This window comes from Spermophilus citellus, assembly GCF_964194105.1.
Source record: "Spermophilus citellus genome assembly, chromosome: 6".
NCBI classification, from domain to species: domain Eukaryota; kingdom Metazoa; phylum Chordata; class Mammalia; order Rodentia; family Sciuridae; genus Spermophilus; species Spermophilus citellus.
In genome coordinates, this window is record NC_138187.1 from 79,977,849 (window position 1) to 79,998,945 (window position 21,097).

General features: G+C 38.7%; 1 protein-coding gene across 2 annotated transcripts; it reads right to left on the reverse strand.

Moving 5' to 3' along the window:
• Positions 1–367: 367 nt before the first annotated feature.
• On the reverse strand, positions 368–18,930 carry LOC308651084 (uncharacterized protein). Of its 2 annotated transcripts, none has more exons than XM_081297818.1 (5): positions 18,699–18,930; positions 16,696–16,747; positions 15,904–15,980; positions 15,128–15,159; positions 368–2,110 (listed from the first exon to the last, which is right to left on the reverse strand). In XM_081297818.1, the coding sequence occupies exons 1-5, from the start codon at positions 18,864–18,866 to the stop codon at positions 2,065–2,067; spliced, it is 375 nt and encodes a 124-aa protein (XP_081153944.1). In that variant the 5' UTR covers positions 18,867–18,930; the 3' UTR covers positions 368–2,064. The 2 variants fall into 2 exon arrangements, with proteins under 2 accessions (XP_081153944.1, XP_081153945.1); XM_081297819.1 differs by lacking the exon at positions 368–2,110 and adding an exon at positions 12,281–13,900.
• Positions 18,931–21,097: the final 2,167 nt, after the last annotated feature.

Here is a 21,097-nt window from a genome sequence, read left to right on the forward strand (position 1 = left end):
GAGAAAGGCTCACCACTCCCTCATACCAATCCAACCCTTCACGCCTGCATTAGGACCTGCTCAGCTCTGAGCCTCCCCAATAAAAGTCCCAGAACTCAAGACTGTTTTGCCTCTCTCTCTCCTATACAGAGATGGCCTTTATTTGTCAGCTCTGCCAAATAAACTCTCATGTGTGTCTCTTCCTGATCTCCATCTTTCATTGCTCGCTTAATCGTCTCTCATTTGTTGCTTTCCCTTCATAACATGAGCTCTGAAGTTTGTGCATATAGTAAGTTCACTACATAGAGAGGTAACAAATCAATAAAGGGAGCAAATGTTCAAGGACAAATCATGGGCAGATAAGTGATATAGGTTTATTAAAGGCAAATGTCAACTGAAACATTTAGGGAAAAATAATCCAGCCTAACTCTTTAAATTGCCATATTTTGTGCTCTCAAATATATCTAAGAGATAGAAAGATTAAACATCATAAAATACACACATGCACACACACACACACACACACACCCGCATATACACGAAACATTCTGTAGGTATTCGTACCAAATTGAATGTTTATATCAGTATTGTCTACAGTATTAAAAAAACATGTTTTCAAAATGAAATTTCTTTAATAAATTATTGTACATCTATTCCAGGAAATAAAATACAGATGTTAAAATGATTTTGTAACAATGCAAAAATATTCATATAGTAAGCATATAGTTAAATTAAATGAGACTTCAAAGATTTATGTATATTTAATCCCAATTTGGGAAAAAAGAAAAAGAATATATGCATGCATAAGAAAGAAAAAATAATGAAAAGATTTATATCAAAACTTAGCAATTATCATCTCTGGAATTGTGAGTAATTTTTTTTTCTTGGCAATGTTTTCAAGTGAAAATCTTTTACTTAGCATGTGTTTGATTTTTGCTATAATAGGAATAAAGATCTTTATATTTGAGGGTAAAGTAAAAACAACAAACGTCTACAGAAGTAATATTATCACGCGAGATTCGAAGCTCTCTTTATATAATGACTTGTTAAATCCTCACCACAACCCTAGGTGGGAAAGATTATTAGTGTTCCCATTTTACAGATGAGAAAATGAGGCCTGTCAATGTGTAAGCAAATAGTGGAAGTGGGAGTCAAATCGACAGTTGGCAATAGAGCTCCAGTGCTTAGATTTTATAATTCTTGAAAGTAGGATGTAAAATGTGCAGACACCTTCCAAAAGAGGAGTAAATGGAATAGTACAGAGAACATCCATTTTTGTCTCTGCACTTAAACTAGATGCCCCTGGCCTACTGTAGATTGTGCTCCTACATTCACAGCCCCTGGTGGAGAAGACAGTGGAGACAGGGGCCGCAAGAAGGCATCAGAAGCGTCTTCCTGCTTTCCACTCTTGCAGACAGTATTCAGACTCTTCAAAGCAGGAACACCAAGGCCACCATGAGTGAGCATTAACTTCATTAAGACACTTGAGTGAACGTGAGAAACCCAGATCACTCAGCCTTGAGCCTAACCTTGACTGATGGGAAAAAATGTGTGTGCCAGCCTCCAGGCAAGGCCTTGGCACTAGGGTTCAGTAGCTATCATATCTCTTTCCCTGTCCCCACCCTGTTCCTGGAATTATGTTTTGGAAGTGAAATGTGATAGGCCTGAGAAAAGGAATTGAGATGGAGAGAGAGGGAGATAGGGAGGGAGGGAGGAAGGAGACCTACTCAAAGGAAATGCCCTTGAGCCATTAAAATGCAGAAAGCACCCTGGAACAATTGCAACTACTAAGCACAGGCCCCTAGGCTCCACCCATGCACAGGCACAAGAAAACTGCTGTGGAAATTCCTAAGTAACTGTTTCTGCCTTTGACAGGAGCATCCTGAAATTCTTTTCTGTCATGTATACCAAGAGTCCTGCTGGTCCTGAATCAAGTTCCTCCTTCACTCTGAGAACCCCCTGAACTCTTCTTTGGAGGTGTCTTCTCCCATGACAGGTTTCCAGGACACATGTGTGAAGTAGGGGGTATATACTTCATGCATGTCCACTGTGGGTTTCTGTCCACACCCCATTCTCATGTGCTGTTTATGGTACCCCAGAAAGGCAAGATTTTCCCAAATCTCCATGGGAGCTGAAAGCATAAATAAGACCGCCCTTCAAGATGCAGTTGTCAGAAATTTCTCTCTGCTTCTGCCTGCCTTGTGTCCTATAGATTTTTTTTCCTATTTTTATTTGTTCTAATTAGTTATACATGATAATAGAATGCATTTTGACCCTTTATGCATAAATGGAGTATAACTTCTCATTCTTCTAGTTGTACCTGATGTGGAGTCACACTAGTTGGGTGATCATATATGCACATAGGGTAATATGTCCTTCAGATTTAATGCAAGCTGAAGTTATCCAGAAATGCACTCCCTTCCAATTCCTTTATGGTCTTCAGTTTGGGGAGAAGGTCACACCTGGAAAGGTGCCTACCAGAAACGCTGACCACAACAACCAACACAAGCCACTCTGGTCAACACAGAAACCTTGAGCATTGAGCTCTTCCTTAAGTTACTAGACAGCAGCTCTCACTGACCCATGGGAAGGAGATAAGATGTCCACAGCCCACGGTCCAGAAGAGGCTGCTTTTTGAAACACCGGAGAACTGAGGTACCCCGCTGTCTGGGGCCCACATACCTTGCCTTGAGAAATCATGTAAATATGGGAGCATAAGATGGATTGAAAGGCAATAGCCAGCCTTCCAACACACAGGCTTGTGGCCAATGAAGCTCGCTCATTCTTTCTCTCCCGGTCACACTGCCTCTTGACTCATTGACTTGGTGGGGTGAACTAAACCTTGTGCCATCACAGTGACTCAAAGCACGTTATATCTAGGGCTGAGTAGGCAGAGGTGCTGGGTACAGTGACTCTAAGCACGTTATGTCTAAGGCTTTGTAGGCAGAGGAACTGACAACCTCAAGAGGCCACACTTTCCTACAGTCTGGACTTGACTCCAACACAGACAGAGGCCACAACATTGACCATGTCCAGACGATGTTACCACCAAATACAACTGCTTTAACACATTGATTATTTTGAGTTAAAAGCAGATGCAAGAAAAGATGCTGACAGTGCTTTTTCTTTCTGACAGGTGCCTTCTGGTATGACAGGTGCCCTCCAGTGCCAGGAAGCACTGTCATGAGCAGAGGTGGGGACCTGAGGCCCAGAGAAATCTGAACTAACCCCAAACCTCCCAGTCACTTTTCAGTAATTAATTGCCCTGATCCAAGCCCTTCCTCCTTCCCATTTTTTGCAGTTCACTACTGTACAACCAAGCTTTTAAGTGCCTCTGAGGGCTCTCTCATGTGCACATAAAATCTACTAAATTAAATTTGTATGCGTTTCTCCTGTTAATCTGTCTCCTGTCACTTTAGTTGTTAGGCCCAGCCAGTTGCCAGAAAGGGGAAGAGAAGTTTTACTTCCCCTACTGCATTCTAAGAACCACGAATGACCAAAAAAACCTCCAGCACACATTTTTATATTCACAGCGCTGGCCCATATTAGCCAAAAATTTGCACAGAAAATGAGAGCCAAAAAAGAAAGGGAAAGATAGGGCAGCCGACGGCTCCTTCTCCTTTCAGTCCTTCCTTACTAATCAGTGAGCTAAAGGCAGAGCATTGACAGAAGGTGCATATATCACAAACTTAAATAAAATGTTTGGGTTAGTTTTATGCCTCAGCATTTACACTGTTCTGGTAGGAACAAAACATGTAATCATGTATGAGCTACAAATTATGAACTGTGTCATCTCAACGATTCTACATACAAGATAATGTTTATGTGGTTTCATTCAACAATGGCATTGTGTTCTGGTATATGAATTATCTTAATTTTAAAAAAGGAAGAGAAAAACAGGCAGTTTAGATAACTACAAAGCAAGAGACCTGAGGAAGGGCTTTTCTGCTATTGTTTTCTCAATGAAAAAAACAAATAAAATATTGTTTCTTGCTGAGAGCCATTGCCAAGTAGGAATGATGCATGGCAATTTCTTTGTCAGCCTACTCCATGTTGCTTAGAGGAAGGACTCTCCATTGTGGAAATGGGCTTGCCTTTGGACCCAGGTCATTTGCAGTGACATTGCATATGTATGCTTGAGTAAGGTGACCCTGCTCAAGGACCAGGGTGGATCCGGGTTTAGGGTGTATCCTGCTGGGATTAGGGAGTATCCCGCTCCTTGGGTTTAGGGCGGTTCCAGGTTTAAGGTGTACCCTGCTGGGAATAGGGCATATCCTGCTGCCTCAGGCGCACCACTCCTTGAGTTCCGTTGAGTTCTCGCGGGATTCAGAGAGTATTTGGGATTCAGAGCCTGGTGGAGAGCGTGGATTTTGCCCAGAACCTGTGTGTAGAGTGCTGGTGTGAGTTCGAGAATAAAGAGTTGCTGTTTGAATCTACAAGGTGTGTGGTGGCTCATGATTTTGTGCCCAGCCAGACTGCTGCAGTTTCTATTTTTTAAAAAATCAAATCAGATGCATAATGATCACTTATTGTAAAATATCTAGAAAACACAGAGCAGTATTAAATGAGAAACTTTTAAAGCAATATCTTACCTGATAATTATTACTTTATGACTTTTTTTAGAGCTGAAAACAACAAAGAAATGATAATGGGTTATAAAATGCAAAGGAAGATATCTTTAATTCACTATGAATCAATAAAGCAATTTAAGCCTTCTTCCCCCAAAAGAAAGAAGTCTGACACTGCAAAATAAATAAATAAATAAATAAATAAACTGTAAAGTTCATGCTAATAATTTAAATTTTAAATTTTTAAAGAATTTAGAATGGCATCAAATAGAAATAAAACACAAGTTGCCAGAAAGAGGTGTTTTATAGTTCAGTTCCTCATAGGTAATTTTTTCCTATTCTCTCAAACTTGGAGCCTTGCCTTTTCTTTTTCTTTCTTTTTATACCCAAGGCAGCTTGTCCACTGAGCCATATCCCCAGCTCCCCATTTAAAAATTTTTTTTTAAATTTTATTTACAGACAGGGTATTGCTGAGTTGATTAGGACCTCGCTAAGGTGCTGAGGCTGGCTTTGAACTTGTGATCCTCCTACCTCAGCCTCCTGAGCCATTGAGATTACAGGCCTGAGCCACTGCCCAGGCCCTGCCTTTCATTTTTCACTGAGCCTAACAAATTATGTCACTGGCTCACCACTCTTCTTGGCTTCTTTCTGAACGTCTGCTTCATTCTTGTCATCCTGGGCATTTTATGTCACTCCTTCTCAAGTCTACGCAAAAGAATGGGCCCCTGCACACTTGCAGGTTATTAGGTAAAGACTAACATTCTCAAATTCTCTTCCAAATTCCCAGGAGAAAAAATATCTCATTGGTCCACTTTGTATCATGTGATTGGTCTGGTCAGGTAACAAGCCTGGCTTCAGGAACACACCCTGTGGATAGAAGGGCTGGCAGGCTCCAGACAAATGGGGATACTAAGTACCTGGGAAAGCTCTCCAAACATAGGATGGCCCTTCAGAGTAGTCCTGAATTGGGTTGAGGCCAGAAGAAGTTTTTAAAGTGGAATCTTTTTATAGGATCTGAATGGTCCTAGTAATTAGGTAAAGAAACACAGTTATAATACTTATTTGGAGGCACTGTGGGAACTTTATGCATTCTTTTTAGCTGAAATGTTGGCCGGTGACTCCATGAAATTAGTCCAAGTGGTAGGCATTATTAAAAAAACCATAAAAACTTTAGAACATGTTCAGTTATACTAGAAGGTGTTAATGAATTGTCTAATTACTTGTCAGTCATCGTCCCCATATAATGGTGCTCAGGGATTCTTTGGGGGCTCAGAAATGCAAATTCACATGGAGATGTAGAGGAATAGGTGTGAAGAGAAGGAAGAAGCTCTCTGGTATTTTACATCTTCTTTCAAGAAACATCCTTACCTCTCTAAGGAAACAAGGCAGAGAGGTCAAACCTGACACCAGGGAAAACCCCTCAGGACCAGGGGACACAGATTTGGGGCAATGTGTTTTGGAGGTTGTTGTTCTCTTCGAAATGTAGCCAGAATTTCCCAAAGCACCATTTAGAAATCACGATTAAACAGAAAATAACCCATTTAAAAAATATGAAGTTAAAAACCGTACCTTCCACAGACTTCTGGCCCACTTGGATTACGGACCAGTCTCTTGGGAGCATTTGGAAATTTAGTAGCCAGTAGCTGCCACAGAGTGCAAAGTTCAAAGGTGAAGGAAACAAGAAAGGGAAGGGTTCAAGGGCATTGAAGGGTCATTTTCACTTGCTTCTAAGCAATCCAAATGAAATTGAAGCTGCTCTAGATGGCACCAACATGCACTCATCTGCTCCATCTTTCTCCAGCTATCAAGGAAATTGTTAGGTCGGTGGTGGTGACTTGGTGGCGACTTAGAACAAAAGCAGATGCTGGCGGAAATGCCTGTCAATCAGCCAGATCTCCTGACTAAGGCCTGTCAATCAGCAGGACCCCCTGGCCAGTCCTGTAGTTCAGCCAACTCCCCTGACCAACTCCAAGGGGGCAAGGGACCCTAGAAACACCTTTTCCTGTCCCAAGCCCTTCCCTTCCTGCTGTAAGCCCCATAAAGGTCCAGTCCTGTCAAGCTTCCACGCGGTTTCTCCTCAGACCCTTCCCCTGTCCCCTCTGTGGGTCTGATGAGTTACGCCAGGGAGTGACATCTCAATAAAGCCTGTTCAGCGGCCCTTTTAAATCTGCCTCCTTTGGTTGCTGCCTGCCCCGCCTGATCTGACAGAAATCAATGATCAAAATCATTGATTACTTTTTCATATCTTCCTCCATCCAATCAGCTAATAATCTAATCAATATTTATTGAGCCATTTCCATCTACAACGTAGTGTACAAAAGCCTCTAATGAAGACAATATTAAATAAAACACTGTACCCTATTTCAATGAACATTTGATCCTGATAGGGGAGTGACAGGTATATAACATTTATTTATTTATTTATTTGGCACCAGTGATTGAACCCAGGGGCGATCGACTACTGCGCCAATCCCCAGCCTCTTTTCTTTCTTTTTTGAAATTTTTAATTTTGAGACAGGGTCTTGCTGAGTTGCTAGGGCCTTGATAAATTGCTGAGGCTGGCTTTGCACTTATGATCCTCCTACCCTTAGCCTCTGGAGCAGTGGGGAATATAGGCACGCACCACTGGGCGGTGGGGAATACAGGCATGCACCACTGCGCCCGGCTCACATATATAGCTTTTAACAAAACCTACACAGTTCCATAATAATAGAGGACAAAGAACCATAGAAGCAGAGACAAGGGAGTGAAAATTCCATTTGGAAGAGTGTGTTTACCGATTCATTTTGAGTTGTTCTTGATCCATTAAAGTCAAACGATCCATGGGGAAAAGTGATGTTCGGCTAATGAGCCGATTCCCAGAACCCTTTCAGCAGGACACCAAAGCTTACGCGCCCCACAGTGGAAATTTCTGAACATAGTTCCATGCAAAATTTTTATGCCCCAATCTGATCTACATCATATTACATAACAAATAATTGGCTTCAGATGTATCCATGGCTCAAGACTTGTAGCTTTTATTCCCAGAAGAAACTCACCATAATTACCAGGTATCTTTCCTGTGATTATTCAGAGCCCTTCACAAATCAGAGGGCCACTCCTATGCCATTGTAGATGTTTTGTTTTATATTGCAAGTTTGCATTGCATGCTCCCTGAAATATTTTAACAGTCCCAACTCTCCCAATTCATCAAATTCCTATAGGACAGGGCACAAAAATTTGAATATCGTTTTAATAATGAATGTTTCCAAAGAAATCTTGTAACACAAGGAAAAAAAAGCCACAAAACATGTACTTGACTCTATTTGAAAAGAACGTGCCAGACACAGTTGCTCTGACACCTCAAGCCTGTTCTACTCAAGCAGGTTCTCAAGACCTGACAAGTCATCTGGTGACTCATGTAACTCCCAGCAAAAACAAAATGCTCCTTCAACTTGTGTCTGAAGCATTTACTGGGTGTATCCCTTTGAGATCCAGCTGAATTCTTTTTTGCAAAACATCCAACAAAGAATTTAATCAGCAAAGCAAAACAAGTTTGCAGCATTCCAGAAGGATTCTCTAATCTGAATATAAAATATACAAGTTGCAACCAATCCGGCAAATCAAAAATGAATATGGGAAGGATTGTGATGGATCGATTTGAAAAAAAATGAATGTTGGCAAAGTAGAATTAAAATTGGTACAGTTTCATTACTTATTTACACTTGATAAAAATCAGAACATTAAAAGTATTTTAAAATCATGACATGTTGTATTAATAGGATCTACTCAAAAAGCAATCTGCTTAAATAAGTTTTATGCACTATTAAAATAAGTAAGGAAATTGTAGCTTGTAGCTTATGGTCTGAGACCTTAAAGAAGAGGAACCCAAAGCATTTTTATAATGATGCCTCTAACTTTTACTCATTTTTTACAATTATATGTGATTATATAGGCAAGTGGGATTTCTGAAAACTCAGGATTAAAGAGGATTGGGAATTATGACACGTGGCTACAAATTTTAATTTCTATAGTACAGGCCGAGTATTCCTTATCTGAAATTCTTGAGACAAAAAGCTTTCCAGATTTCATCCCCCACTTTCTGAATTTTGGAAAATTTGCATTACACATAATGAGATAGCTTAGAGACGGGACCCAAGTCTAAACACGAAATTCATTTTCGTTTCATCTACATCTTCTATGCACATCACCTAAAGGTAAATTTATACAATATTTTTAGTGTGCCTGTGTTTTGACTGCGACCCATCACATGAAGTTAGATGTGGAATTTTCCACTTGTGACAACATGTTAGTGCTCAAAAAGTTTCAGATTTTGAAGCATTACAATTTTAGATTTTAGGCTTAGGTATTCTCAGTTTGTGATTATTTCTTTGTATTCGATTTCTGTAACACTTAATTTCCTAACTTTTGGAATATTTAAAATAGACACTTCTTGAGTGGTAATTATTAAATCGAAAATAAGACAGGCTACAAGAAAATATGGCTACAAAATAAATTTATTTTTATTGTTAATTCAAATACTGTATAGATGCTCAATTATTTGTTGGAGTTTTGTTAACTGGTACTGTTTTGAAACAATTTTATGGGCCCCCCCATTTTCATTTTGAAAGTTTGAAGAACTGTGAAAAAGTTAAAGAACAGTACAATGAACACACATTTTTTTACTCAAATTCACCACTTTTAAATATTTTACATTTTCTTTATCTACCATGTACACAGTCATAGATACATGCATACACACACACACATATTTATAATGTATATGCACATATCTGGAATATTCCTCACTTGTTTTGTTGATTAAATTCTTTATTCTGTGTTTTGCCTAAAAGAATTCAGCTGGCCAGTCATTCGTATACACACCGAAGGAAAGGATACAAGGAGAAAGAATTTTCAAAGACTAAGGCTAAACTTTATATAACCAATTGCAATCCAATTATCCTGCTTAAGAAAATTAATATTAGTTGTATAATATCATCTGATACATAATTTATATTGAGTTTCTTCAATTGTTTGAAAAAAAAAGTCTTATGGCTGGATTTTATTTTCCTAAGCCAGGTTCCAATCAAGATTTGTACCTTGCATTTGGTTATTATTTATCTTAAGTTCTTAATTTTGAACAATTTCCCTGCCTTAAAAATATATATATAGGTGTTGTGGCTCAGTGGTAGAGCATTTGCCTAGCATGTGTGAGGTCCTAGGTTTGATTCTCAGCACCACATATAAATAAATAAAATAGAGGTCAATTGAAAAACTAAAAAAATGCAATTTTCCCCAAAGAGTTTTGAACATTGTTCCATATTTTGGATTTCTCTACTTGTATCTTCATTATTAGGCTTGGGTTTAATCAAGTTTGGCAAATATACTTGTGCTACTGTCATAGTAGTATTTAAAATGAAATCTTGAATTTTCTTTAGTTGCTGTTATTGCTTCCCTAGAATCCTTAGTGTATAAAAAGTTTGGTTAAAATTTACTCAATACATTGTATAATTCTACTAGCAAGTAAAATTTATGTTTCTTTAGTATATTTTTTGGTTTTGTGAGGACAGGGAATACTATTTACAGACTCTCATTTGAAACCTTCCCAATACCAAGCAAAGGTTCAGAATATATAGTTCTTCTTTTCTTTTGCTCACACAGTGCATGGACACTTGTGGGCATGTTTACACAGCTTATCATCTGTACCCTGGTGAGTCTACAAAGTCATTGAGAGCACACATGCTCAAAATAAATATCAAGAAAAGGACTCTAAAGCAACATATTAGCTATAACACTCTAATTGTAATTACTTTTTCTTCATTAGCAAAATTGCCATAATAGTGTTTTGGACTTGCTATTCTTCATAATTGTTTTAGTCCATTTGGGCTATTTTAACAAAATTCTGCACAGTGGGTGGCTTATCAACAATAGAAGTTTATTTATTTATTATTTAGAGAGAGAGAGAGAGGGGGGCTGGGGATGTGGCTCAAGCAGTAGCACGCTCACCTGGCATGCGTGCGGCCCGGGTTCGATCCTCAGCACCACATACCAACAAAGATGTTGTGTCCGCCAAAAAAAACTAAATAATAAAAATTAAAATTCTCTCTCTCCCTCTCTCTCTCTCTCTCTCCCCCCCCCCTCTCTCTCCCCCTCTCACTCTATCTTAGAGAGAGAGAGAGAGAGAGAGAGAGAGAGAGAGAGAGAAATTTTTAATATTTATTTTTTAGTTTTCAGCGGACACAACATCTTTGTTTGTATGTGGTGCTGAGGATCGAACCCGGGCCGCACGCATGCCAGGCAAGCGTGCTACCACTTGAGCCACATCCCCAGCCCAGAAGTTTATTTCTTAAAGTTTTTTAGAAGCTGCTAAGTCCATGATCAAGGCACCAACAGATTTGATGTCTGGCAAGGACCAACTTCTTGGTTCATAGATGGTATCTCTTTACTGTGTCCTCACATGGTCAAATGGGAAAGGGAGAATAGCTTTTTAAAGACAAAGGGCGAAAAAAACCTCATATTTTTCTCCCTAATCTCATATTCAAGATGGCACACTTCTGGGCTAAGTAATTCTCCAGTGGATACCAACTGGGTATCCTACAATTCAATCAAATTCTGACACTATCTATCAGATACACAGGTTAAGAGTTCAGTCACAAGACTGGGCCCACTTAAAAGACAACCATAAGTTCAGGCCTCTGGTACTTTCTATGGGCAGGCTCTAAATTGGAATATCCCATGACTCTGCCTCAGGTTGGATTAGTTTGCTAGGATGGCTTAGAATTCATTGTAATATTTTGCTTTTGTTTCCTAGTTTATTACAGAGGGTATTTAAAGGATAGAGATGAAGAGTCAGATGAAGAAATGCACAGTGGAGGTATAGAAGGAGGGAGGCTGAGCTTCCATGCATACTCTCTCTGGGTGCACCACCGCCCCAGCACCTTCACATCATCTGCAACCTGGAAGCTCATCAGATCTCGTTGTCTGAGTATATTTATAAAAGTAAACCTCCCCTGGTCTTCCACCCACTCTCTTCCTGGAAGTTGCCTTGAAGTTGAAAATTCTGGCCCTTTTATCCTTCTTTTTTTATTATTTTTTTATTATTAGTTGTTCAAAACATTACAAAGCTCTTGACATATCATATTTCATTCATTTGATTCAAGCAGATTATGAACTCCCATTTTTACCCCGTATACATAATTCACATCGGTTACACATCCACTTTTTTACATACTTCCATACTAGTGTCTGTGTCTGCCCTTTTATCCTTTAACTATTTAGTCTTTCTGAGAGCAGTTCCATCCTGAGGCTATTTAGGATCTAAGCTTGAGTAGGGAAAGATACTCCTATCAACTCAGGGAATTCTTAGGGTTTTAGGTTCTGCAGCAGGAACCAGAGAGAAGTACCAAACAAATCTCCTATTATCCCATAGTCACTAAAGCCAATTGGTGACTCTGCCCTGATTACCCTATCACTTCCCAAGGGCACATCTCCCAGTACCATCACTCTACAGTTAAAATTTCAACATACAAATTTGGAGAAGAGGGACATAAATATTGTCTCTAGCAATAATTAAAAATTTAAAAAAAATTTTTTAGTTGTAGATGGACATAATATATTTATTTATTTTTATGTGGTGCTGAGGATCGAACCCAGTGCCTCACACGTGCTAGGCAAGCACTCTACCACTGAGCCACAACCCTGGCCCTTAATTAAAATTTTTAATAAGCATAATTCCCTATGATTTTCCCCAAGTCTTTATTTTATTTTATTTTATTTTATTTTTGGTACCAGGGATTGAACTCAGGGGCACTTAACCACTAAGCCACATCCCAACCCTTTTAAAAAGTATTTTACCTAGAGACAAGGTCTCACTGAGTTGCTTAGGGCCTAACTAAGTTGCGGAGTCTAGTTTTGAACTTGCAACCCTCCTGCCTTACCTGCTGTACTCTGCCCCAAGTCTTATAGAAATATCAATGAAGCCAAGCTGCAACTAGGGACATGATATTTTCTAATAATAAATAAATTGGTCTAAACATGAACAGAACTGGATGGACATTTTCTTACCTTCATCAATTTTATCATTATCATTATTGAATCACTTTTACTAGATCACTATCATAATTATTACTCATCTGTCCCCAGAGCTTAACTGAGGTCTTAAACAGTACTTTGAGGTTGAAATTTGTAGCACAGAATTAACCAGTCACTTATACAAATGGAAATTATTTTAAGATCATGAGAAAAAAGAAATTTCAAGAAGACATTGACTATATTTTTTAACTGACAGGTAAATCAAACCTCTTGTCTACCTGACAATTGAAAATCAACCCTATGTTTTTCTGGCTTGCTTTTCCAACTTGTATTAATAGTATTAATAGTACCTATTAATGGGTTTGGCATGATATTTCCATATATGTGTGTGGCATGCACTGATCAAATGCAGCCCCCCTTAATGCACCCTCCTTTCTGTCCCTACCTTTTCCAATTTCTAGTAATAACTCTTCTCTTCAGGTCATCTTTTCATGAACTCTCACATAGGAGAGTGGACATACGTGGTTTATTTCACCATGTAACATAAAGTCCTCCAGTTGCATCTATTTGGATGAAGTGACAAGATTCATTATTCTTTATGGCTGAATTATTCTCCATTGTTCACATGTACAACACATTCTTCATCCATTCATCTGTTGATGGGCATCTAGGCTGACTGCATATCTTAACTATTGTGAATAAACATGGGCATATAGGTATTTCTTCAGTATGCTGATTTTGATTCAAATATATACTCAGGAGTGGGAGAGTTGGATCATATGGTAGATCTGTTTTTTAAATCTACCCTATTTCTTTCTTTCTTTCCTTTTATTTATTTATTTTTTTTTGTACCAGGGATTGAAAACAGGGGTGCTTAACTACTGAGCCACATCCCTGGCCCTTTTTTATATTTTATTTAGAAAAAGAGTCTCATTGAGTTGCTTAGGGCCTTGCGAAATTGCTGAGGCTGGCTTTGAACTTGCAATCCTCCTGCCTCAGTCTCACAAGCTGCTGGGATTATAGGCATGCACCACCACACCTGGCAAAATCTACCCTATATCTAATGGTCTTTTATAAAAGTTTTGTTTATGGGGCTTTTGGGTAATCATTGCGTTGTCAGGGAATTTCATATTTAACTTCATTTCTCTCTACAATGTAGCAAAGACAGTAGCTGCCCTTTGGTTGAAAACTTTCATCAAATTTAAGCTCGTCTCTACCACAGCAGGAATAAGGAAAACCTCTTTAAGCTTTCCTCATGAGACTTGTTGCCCAAACCTTTACTCATTTTTATTGCTTTCCTTTAAACTCTCTCCAAGTTTTCTGTCTTCTTTTAGATGCAAAGCCTAGAATTAAATATAGTATTTGAAAAGATATGATTAGTACCAAATTTAGGGGATAATTACTGCACAGCTCTAAGCATTGTGGATACCTCTTGGAATTTATAAGACTTCCCAAACAACAATGAAGATGCCAAGTCTTGAATATTATAGGGTGATGTTTTAAACCTTTTTTGGACCACGTTTCATGTAGTGGGACAAAAGGTCTCAAAACTGACTACCCACTGAGTGTCATTTTTGGCAGAGGAACTATTCAAAACTGCAGAAACTTATCTTAGAAAGAAGTATAAGGATGATTCATATGTGACCCACTGCGCATTCACGTCTTAAGTTCTAGTTATTGCAAAATTGCAGTCCCAAAATAGCTGATGCAAATATATATTACCGCTGACTCTAGAATTAACCAAACAACCCACAATAGCAACACTATCCTGATAAAGCCGAAGTACTTAGTACTTAAAAGTACTGAAAAACATTGCCTTTGGCTTCATTTTACAGAAACCTGATATCCTCTTTCTAGCAGTTTCCTAAGAAACCTACAACAGATAAACAAGCTTTCCCTCAGAATGCAGGTTAAAGACTTTAAAACATGGCAGAGATTCCTTATTTATGGGATTTAAAATATTCTTAAAATTTTATCCACCAATCATGTGCATATTGATCAATCCTTATTTTCTTAATATCATTCAAAATCAAATTCCAGAATTGTTTCCTGGAAGAAAAAAATATATCAGTAGAAGAGCAAGCTCACTTATTAAAACACCAACCTCTGATAGCACATATCTTAAGAACAATGCTATTATTATTTAAAATATTAACTTATGTAAACTAACAATGCAATAAAAATTTGGTATTTTTATATTTGGGAAAATGTTCAAAATTCAAAAGAAAAACCACCTAATCACTTGAACTTAGACACACAGATGTTTCTCTCAATGTTGTATAGCTAGTAATATTACTTTGGATTCCCCAGCTATGTGTTCTGCAGTGTTAAAGGTATATCTGCCTTTTAAGAATGATTTTTTTTGTTCTCATTTAAAAAAATAAAACATTCAAAAGCATACAGTGGGTGAGAAATCCAACAGAGCAGTAAAAATACATACTTTTCCTGCAAGTCAACATATACATTTAAAATGATTTCCATGAGTTTCAATTCTACAAGTTTTCTGTGTACCCTTTGCCCGCCCCCCCCCCAAAAAAAAAGAAAAGAAAATATATTTATTTTGAACCTACCTGAGGCTTACTTTGGGATTTCTTTTAGGTTCCTGCAAAAAAAAAAAAAAAGTTGCTCTTTCTTTCCTTATCAACTTTCTATGCCCCAACCTCCCACAACATCCTACACCAGAGAATGTGCCTTTTGTCCCCTGGCCTTGTCTTTATGTCCCTCCACTCCAAAATAGCCCTCTCTTCCTTGGTTAGAAGTAGCTATAATGTGGAGTCTGAAGGTGAGTAGAGCCTGAACTGGAAGAAGAGGGGATTTTTCTTAAGGGAGGCTAAGTGGGTCCCACAATAAAAAGCTAGGAAGAAAAAGAGAAGTGAGAGGGAAGAAAAGAAGAAAGAAGGAGGGGAGTGGGGTAGGAAAGCAAGGAATGAAGCCAAGGTTTGGGGGAGAATTGTCTTCCATTATTGGGAGGAGGGTGGTAAGAGACTTTGGAGCAGTGTGCAGTGAAAGATAATTGTGGAGAGAGAGAGACAAAAAAAAGGATTAAAGAATCATTGCTAGGATTTAAGCACTGGGTAAATTTTAATGTTTTGGAAACTAGGCAAAGTTAAAACATTGGAGTTTATTTTAAAAAGGAACATTATTCAAAGCCAGCTTCAGCAACTTAGTGAGACCCTAAGCCACTCAGCGAGACCCTATCTGAAAATAAAAAAAATAAAAAGAGCTGAGGATGTGGCTCAGTGGTTAAACATCCCTGGGTTCAATCCCTGGAAGCAAATAAAATAAAATAACATTGGCTGTCCAAAGAATACTTTGAATTTAGCTTTGAGATCACAAGTGGTAGTACCTTCTGTCCATAGGTCTCAGCAGGAAAGGCCCTATACATGGGTGGATATTGCTCTGATTGTCCTCCAACTGTAGCTTCTGGTAAGAAAATGGTACAACAAGATGTGCCCACCCAGCATCCTTATTTCACCTTTCTAGACCATGATTTAGTCTTCTCTTCTGCTCCCCAATTTCCTGACCAAATGCCTCAATATGGTTTACAAAGTTTGCTCCAACTTCTTTGGGTCCCTCTTCTCAGGAGCAGGGCCCTGGTGGGTGATGCTTAACAGAGCGCTCTGATAGACTGAGATCCTTCATGCCATGGGAAGAAGAGGGCCAGTGTGGGCCTGTGCTGTCAGGCCCTGCGGCTTGTAATGCCAAGAAGTTGGAGAATTAGATATCAAAACCTGACCTTCCAGATCATCATAAAGATATTTCACGGAGGTAGGAAGACAGAACATCACCTGTGTAACCAGGTGTTTGCTTGGTTTATATTTAAATATTTAGTCATATGGCATGTATGCCTCTATTTATACTCATGCCTTGATCCCAAAAGTAATAGGGGCTGCTGCATTCTGCAGAAAAGAACTTTGTGATTCCAAGGTCCCCAAGGATTGTACTTACAACACGGGCACAAAATCTAGTGCTATAATTTGAATATTCCCACCAAAACTCTATCCCCCAAATCATGTGCTAATGCTATTTTGAGGTGGAGCCTTTGGAATTTAATTAGGATTAGATAAGGTCACAAGGACTGAGTCTTCATGGTGGTATTAATTGCTTTATAAGAAAAGAGAGAACCAAGTTAGCATACCTGTTCTGTCTTGCCTCATGATGTCCTGTCCTCTTCTCTCTTTGCAGAGTCCCTGTCAGCAAGAAGGACCTCACCAAATATAGACTTTCAACTTTTAACCCCCAATCTCTACAACTTATGCTGAAGAAGATTTTATTCTTTATAAATTACCCAGTCGTGCATTTAGTTATAGCAACAGAAAACATATTGAAACAGCAGGAGTGTCACTTTTCTGATGTACTTCATCTGTATAAAAATCTACTTGGGAAGGTCAGATTGACTGATCTGTGTTCAAACCCCACCTCTCTACCTCTTACATTTGACCTCTGGTACACTTCTGGGAAACTGGTTGCTGCAGGATTCAATGAGGACATCTATGAGGCACATTTGGCAGTATGCCAAAACCTAACAGGTACTACCAACTTTTGACTTTGACCTGTTTTCACATTACCATTCACATTTTCAGCCAAAGGTTGTAGGATAATTGAGCTGAAAGAATATGTAGTTATTTTGCAGAACATGCTATTTAAGAGAACAACCTTTGGAGTCAAATAGATTTGAATTCTGAGTTCTTTTATCTCCCACCAGATGTGTGCCTGAGATTGATAAACTTAACTCAATGTCCTTGGTTATTAAATCATAACAGTAACTAATGTACTCCATTATCATAAGCATAAAATAAGAAAAAATATGAAAAAGAAAATGTCACTCAAGAAGTTGATTTTTTATTTTCTTTAAGTATTGTTATGTTTCAGGTTTATGCTGAACTTCACTCTATCTTAGTCTATTTCTCTCATTCACCGGCACTTTGAATGTTGCCAAAGTCTGACAAAAGAAAGTCAAATTTGTAATTATTTGGTACATTTAGAACTATTGCTTTTTAAAATGCTTTTTGTTTGAGTTAAGGGAAAAACAAACTGTTATTTTCCTTTCTACTTACATGCTCAATGCAACACAGAAGGCTTCTAAGACCAGGTGTGTGGGAGTTTCCCACACACATCAAGCAATTACCCAGCAGACAACAAGTGGGTGTCCTGGCATTCAATTCTGATGCTCTCTATCTGGAGATCCACAGGTGACAGGCTCAGTCCCACAAGACTGTGCCCACTTCGGATACCAATTGCCAAGTCTGGACCACCAGCATTCCTGATTGACTGGCTGTAACCTGGGGTTCCTGTAACCTCTTCCTTGGGTTTGATTAATTTGTTAAGATGGCTCACAGAACTCATTATAAAGGATATTATAAAAGATTCAGATGAATAGTCAGATGAAGAGATGGGTAGGGTTAGGTATGAAGAAGGCATGAAGCTTCCCTGCTTTCTCTGGGTGCATGTTCATCAAATCTGATTGTCCAAGGGTTTGTGTAGAGTTTAATCTCCAGTGTGGCCCTCTTTCCTGGAAGCTGGTGTATGATGCTAAAGCTTCTGAGCCTCTAATGCTCTAGCCACTTGGACTTTCTGGTGACTGACCCATCCTGAGTCTACCAAGGGCACCATGTTAAGTCAGCTGTACGTATAAACTTCAATATGATCCAAAGGACTTGAAACAAAGACACTGCTATCACTCAGGAATTTCTGAGGGATTTAGCAACTTTGTATGAGAATCACATATTATGGCAAAAAAAAAAAAAAATGCTTCTATCACCCTGATCACTCAGGGGACTTAGGAGCTTTGTGTTGGGAAATGGAGCAAAGACTGATCATATTTCAAATTGTACCACAGTAGATTTGTTATGTGTGTGTGTGTGTGTGTGTGTGTATTTTTGTTGTTGTTGTTGTTGTTGTTGTTGTTTCCCTGGAAAGTTGCGTTAGCGTCTGCCTTTGATTCCATTTATAATGCTGACAGATGCTTGTCTTTCAGACTTGGGTCTTCAAATGTGAGATATTAATTATCACCCAAACAAAATCCTGAAAGTGCTGTGTCATTTCTGACACTTTAAAAAAAATCTAATAATACAGCAATTGCATTTGAAGTCAAAGTAAAATGTGACAAAATATATGAGAAAAAGAGGGCCGAATGCTTACCAAAGTCTCTGGAACTTTCCTGGGAGTTACATGCATGTCTCCTTTCTGCCTCATGGAGCACTTTGTGAAGAGGAGTGAATTGGGTTCACTCCTAGACACACAGCCACTGGCAGCTTGACTGCCCAGGAAGCCAACAGTGGAGTCCAACACCCAGAGCAACTTGAACATGGACTGACACTCGATTTGGACTCTGACTATTACAGTTTGGAGAGATGAAGTGCCAGCCACTCATATTCACTTTTCCTATTCTCCTTCAGTGTCCAAGGGGATTATTTAATAGTCTGTTTACACATCTAGCACATGCTCATCCTAATAATAGCCCATGGCCCTGGATCATCTTCGTCATTCACTGTTACACAGAGTCCTCAGCTGTTTCGATGACTTGTGTGGCTGGCCTTTGACACCATCTAAAAACCTCAGAGAATGTGCAGGGTAATCAGTGATTTTAATTTTAGCTATCCATGACATGAGGAATCTTCTATTTATCTCTATCAATCTGTCTTAAAATACATAATGGTGAAGGAAATTTAAGAGGAAACTGCAGTAAGGATACCTATACAATAATGCATGTAGGTACACACAAATGTGGCTTAAATATATTCATATAAGATGTACATTATGACGAGAGGTGCAGCTCAGGGCTAGTAGAGTATGTTCATAGCATGTTCATAGGAACCATGCTAACACCACAAAAAAAAATCACTATTATCACCAAAGATCCATTTGCTGATACAACTGAGATAAATAATTGTATAAATGGGGCTGGGGATGTGGCTCAAGTGGTAGCGCGCTCACCTGGCATGCATGCGGCCCGGGTTCGATCCTCAGCACCACATACCAACAAAGATGTTGTGTCCGCCGAGAACTAAAAAATAAATATTAAAAATTCTCTCTCTCTCTCTCTCACTCTCTCTTTAAAAAAAATAATAATTGTATAAATGAAAATTTAGGCTTGTCATTGGGCTTTAAGGTTCTGTTAGGCTGATAGTGTATAGTTTCTGGATCTGAGACTAGTTATGTAAGTGTAATGAGCCATGGAAATTCCTTGAACCAAAGACTTGCAGTATGTGCTTTTTTTCTTTATGTGCCCTTTATTACTTTATACTTTCAAAAACAGTTTAAAACATTTATTGTTTAATTTTAGGGGTGTGTGTGTGTGTGTGTGTGTGTGTGTGCGCCAGCGCGCGCGCATGTGCTAGGGCTGAACCTAACACCTCACACCATACTAAGCATGCACTCTATCTACCACTGAGCTACGCTCCTATACCCAATCTTGTTTTTTGTTTTGTTTTGTTTTGTTTTTGAGACCAAAAAAAAAAAAAAGAGCAATGGAAACAATACACCATGCATACAAAGCCATACATCATTGAACTATGTTGAAGATCAAATAATTGAAAATTTTCGAAGTAAAGTCCAGTAGGCCTGAATCTCTCATTTAAAGGGAGTTTAGTTTACATTTTCAACTTTCTCCCCAAAATAAAAACTTTTTTTTTTTTGCAATTCTGGAGATTGAACTCAGGGCCTCACACATGGTAAGCAAATACTCTACCACTGAACTATATCCCAACTCCTAACATTTATTATTTCTTCATAGAGATGTATTAAAGTGAGTAGGTATTTTTGTTGAAAAACAAATCTACACTTTTTAAAAAAAATGGAAAACAGGTCCTTTCATTCACTATTTAGAGAAATGCATATTGATACAAACTTTGCAGGTCAATTTGGCAACATATATACAAATAAAAAATTTTCGTGAACTTGTACAGGCAATTCTAATTTAAGAACAGAAATACACTGAGAAGCCTAAGATGTTTTTGATCTTTAGTGATCAACTGCTGGCTCGGATTGCCGGACGCGCAAATCAACGTCACACAGACTAATTTACAGAGTACTAGTACTACATAGTATGTGCAACACTGGGCTCTGGGGACATATTGGTGAACAAGATTAGGTACAGACCTAACTTTGATGGAGGAGTCTCACCAAGTCCATATCACAATAGGAAACAAATTACATAATTCATTATTTTATTGCATATCTAATCTAAAATTAAAAATTAAATCAATAAGCTAGGCATGGTGGTATAAATCTGTAATCCCAGCTACTTTGGGGGCTGAGATAGGAGGACAGCTTGAGCCCAGGAGTTCAAGACAAGCCTGGGCAACATAGCAAGAACCTGTTTAAAAAACAAAACAAAACCACACACACACACACACACACACACACACACACACACACAGAATCAATGACGAATTATTCCAATTATTGCCGGGTACAGTGGCACATGCCTGTAATACCAGTGGCTCAGGAGGCTGAGGCAAGAGGATCACAAGTTCAAAGCCAGTCTCAGAAACATCAAGGCACTAAGCAACACAGTGAGACTCTGTCTCTAAATAAAA

Excerpts from the sequence above, each read along its gene's own strand:
- LOC308651084 (XM_081297818.1), bottom strand. The coding sequence starts at position 18,866 with ATGTTCAAGTTGCTCTGGGTGTTGGACTCCACTGTTGGCTTCCTGGGC. Across the intron at positions 15,160-15,903 it reads CTGAGACCTATGGACAGAAG|GAACCTAAAAGAAATCCCAA; the intron begins GTACTACCACTT and ends TTTTTTTTGCAG. Across the intron at positions 2,111-15,127 it reads AATCCCAAAGTAAGCCTCAG|CTCCCATGGAGATTTGGGAA; the intron begins GTAGGTTCAAAA and ends TTATGCTTTCAG.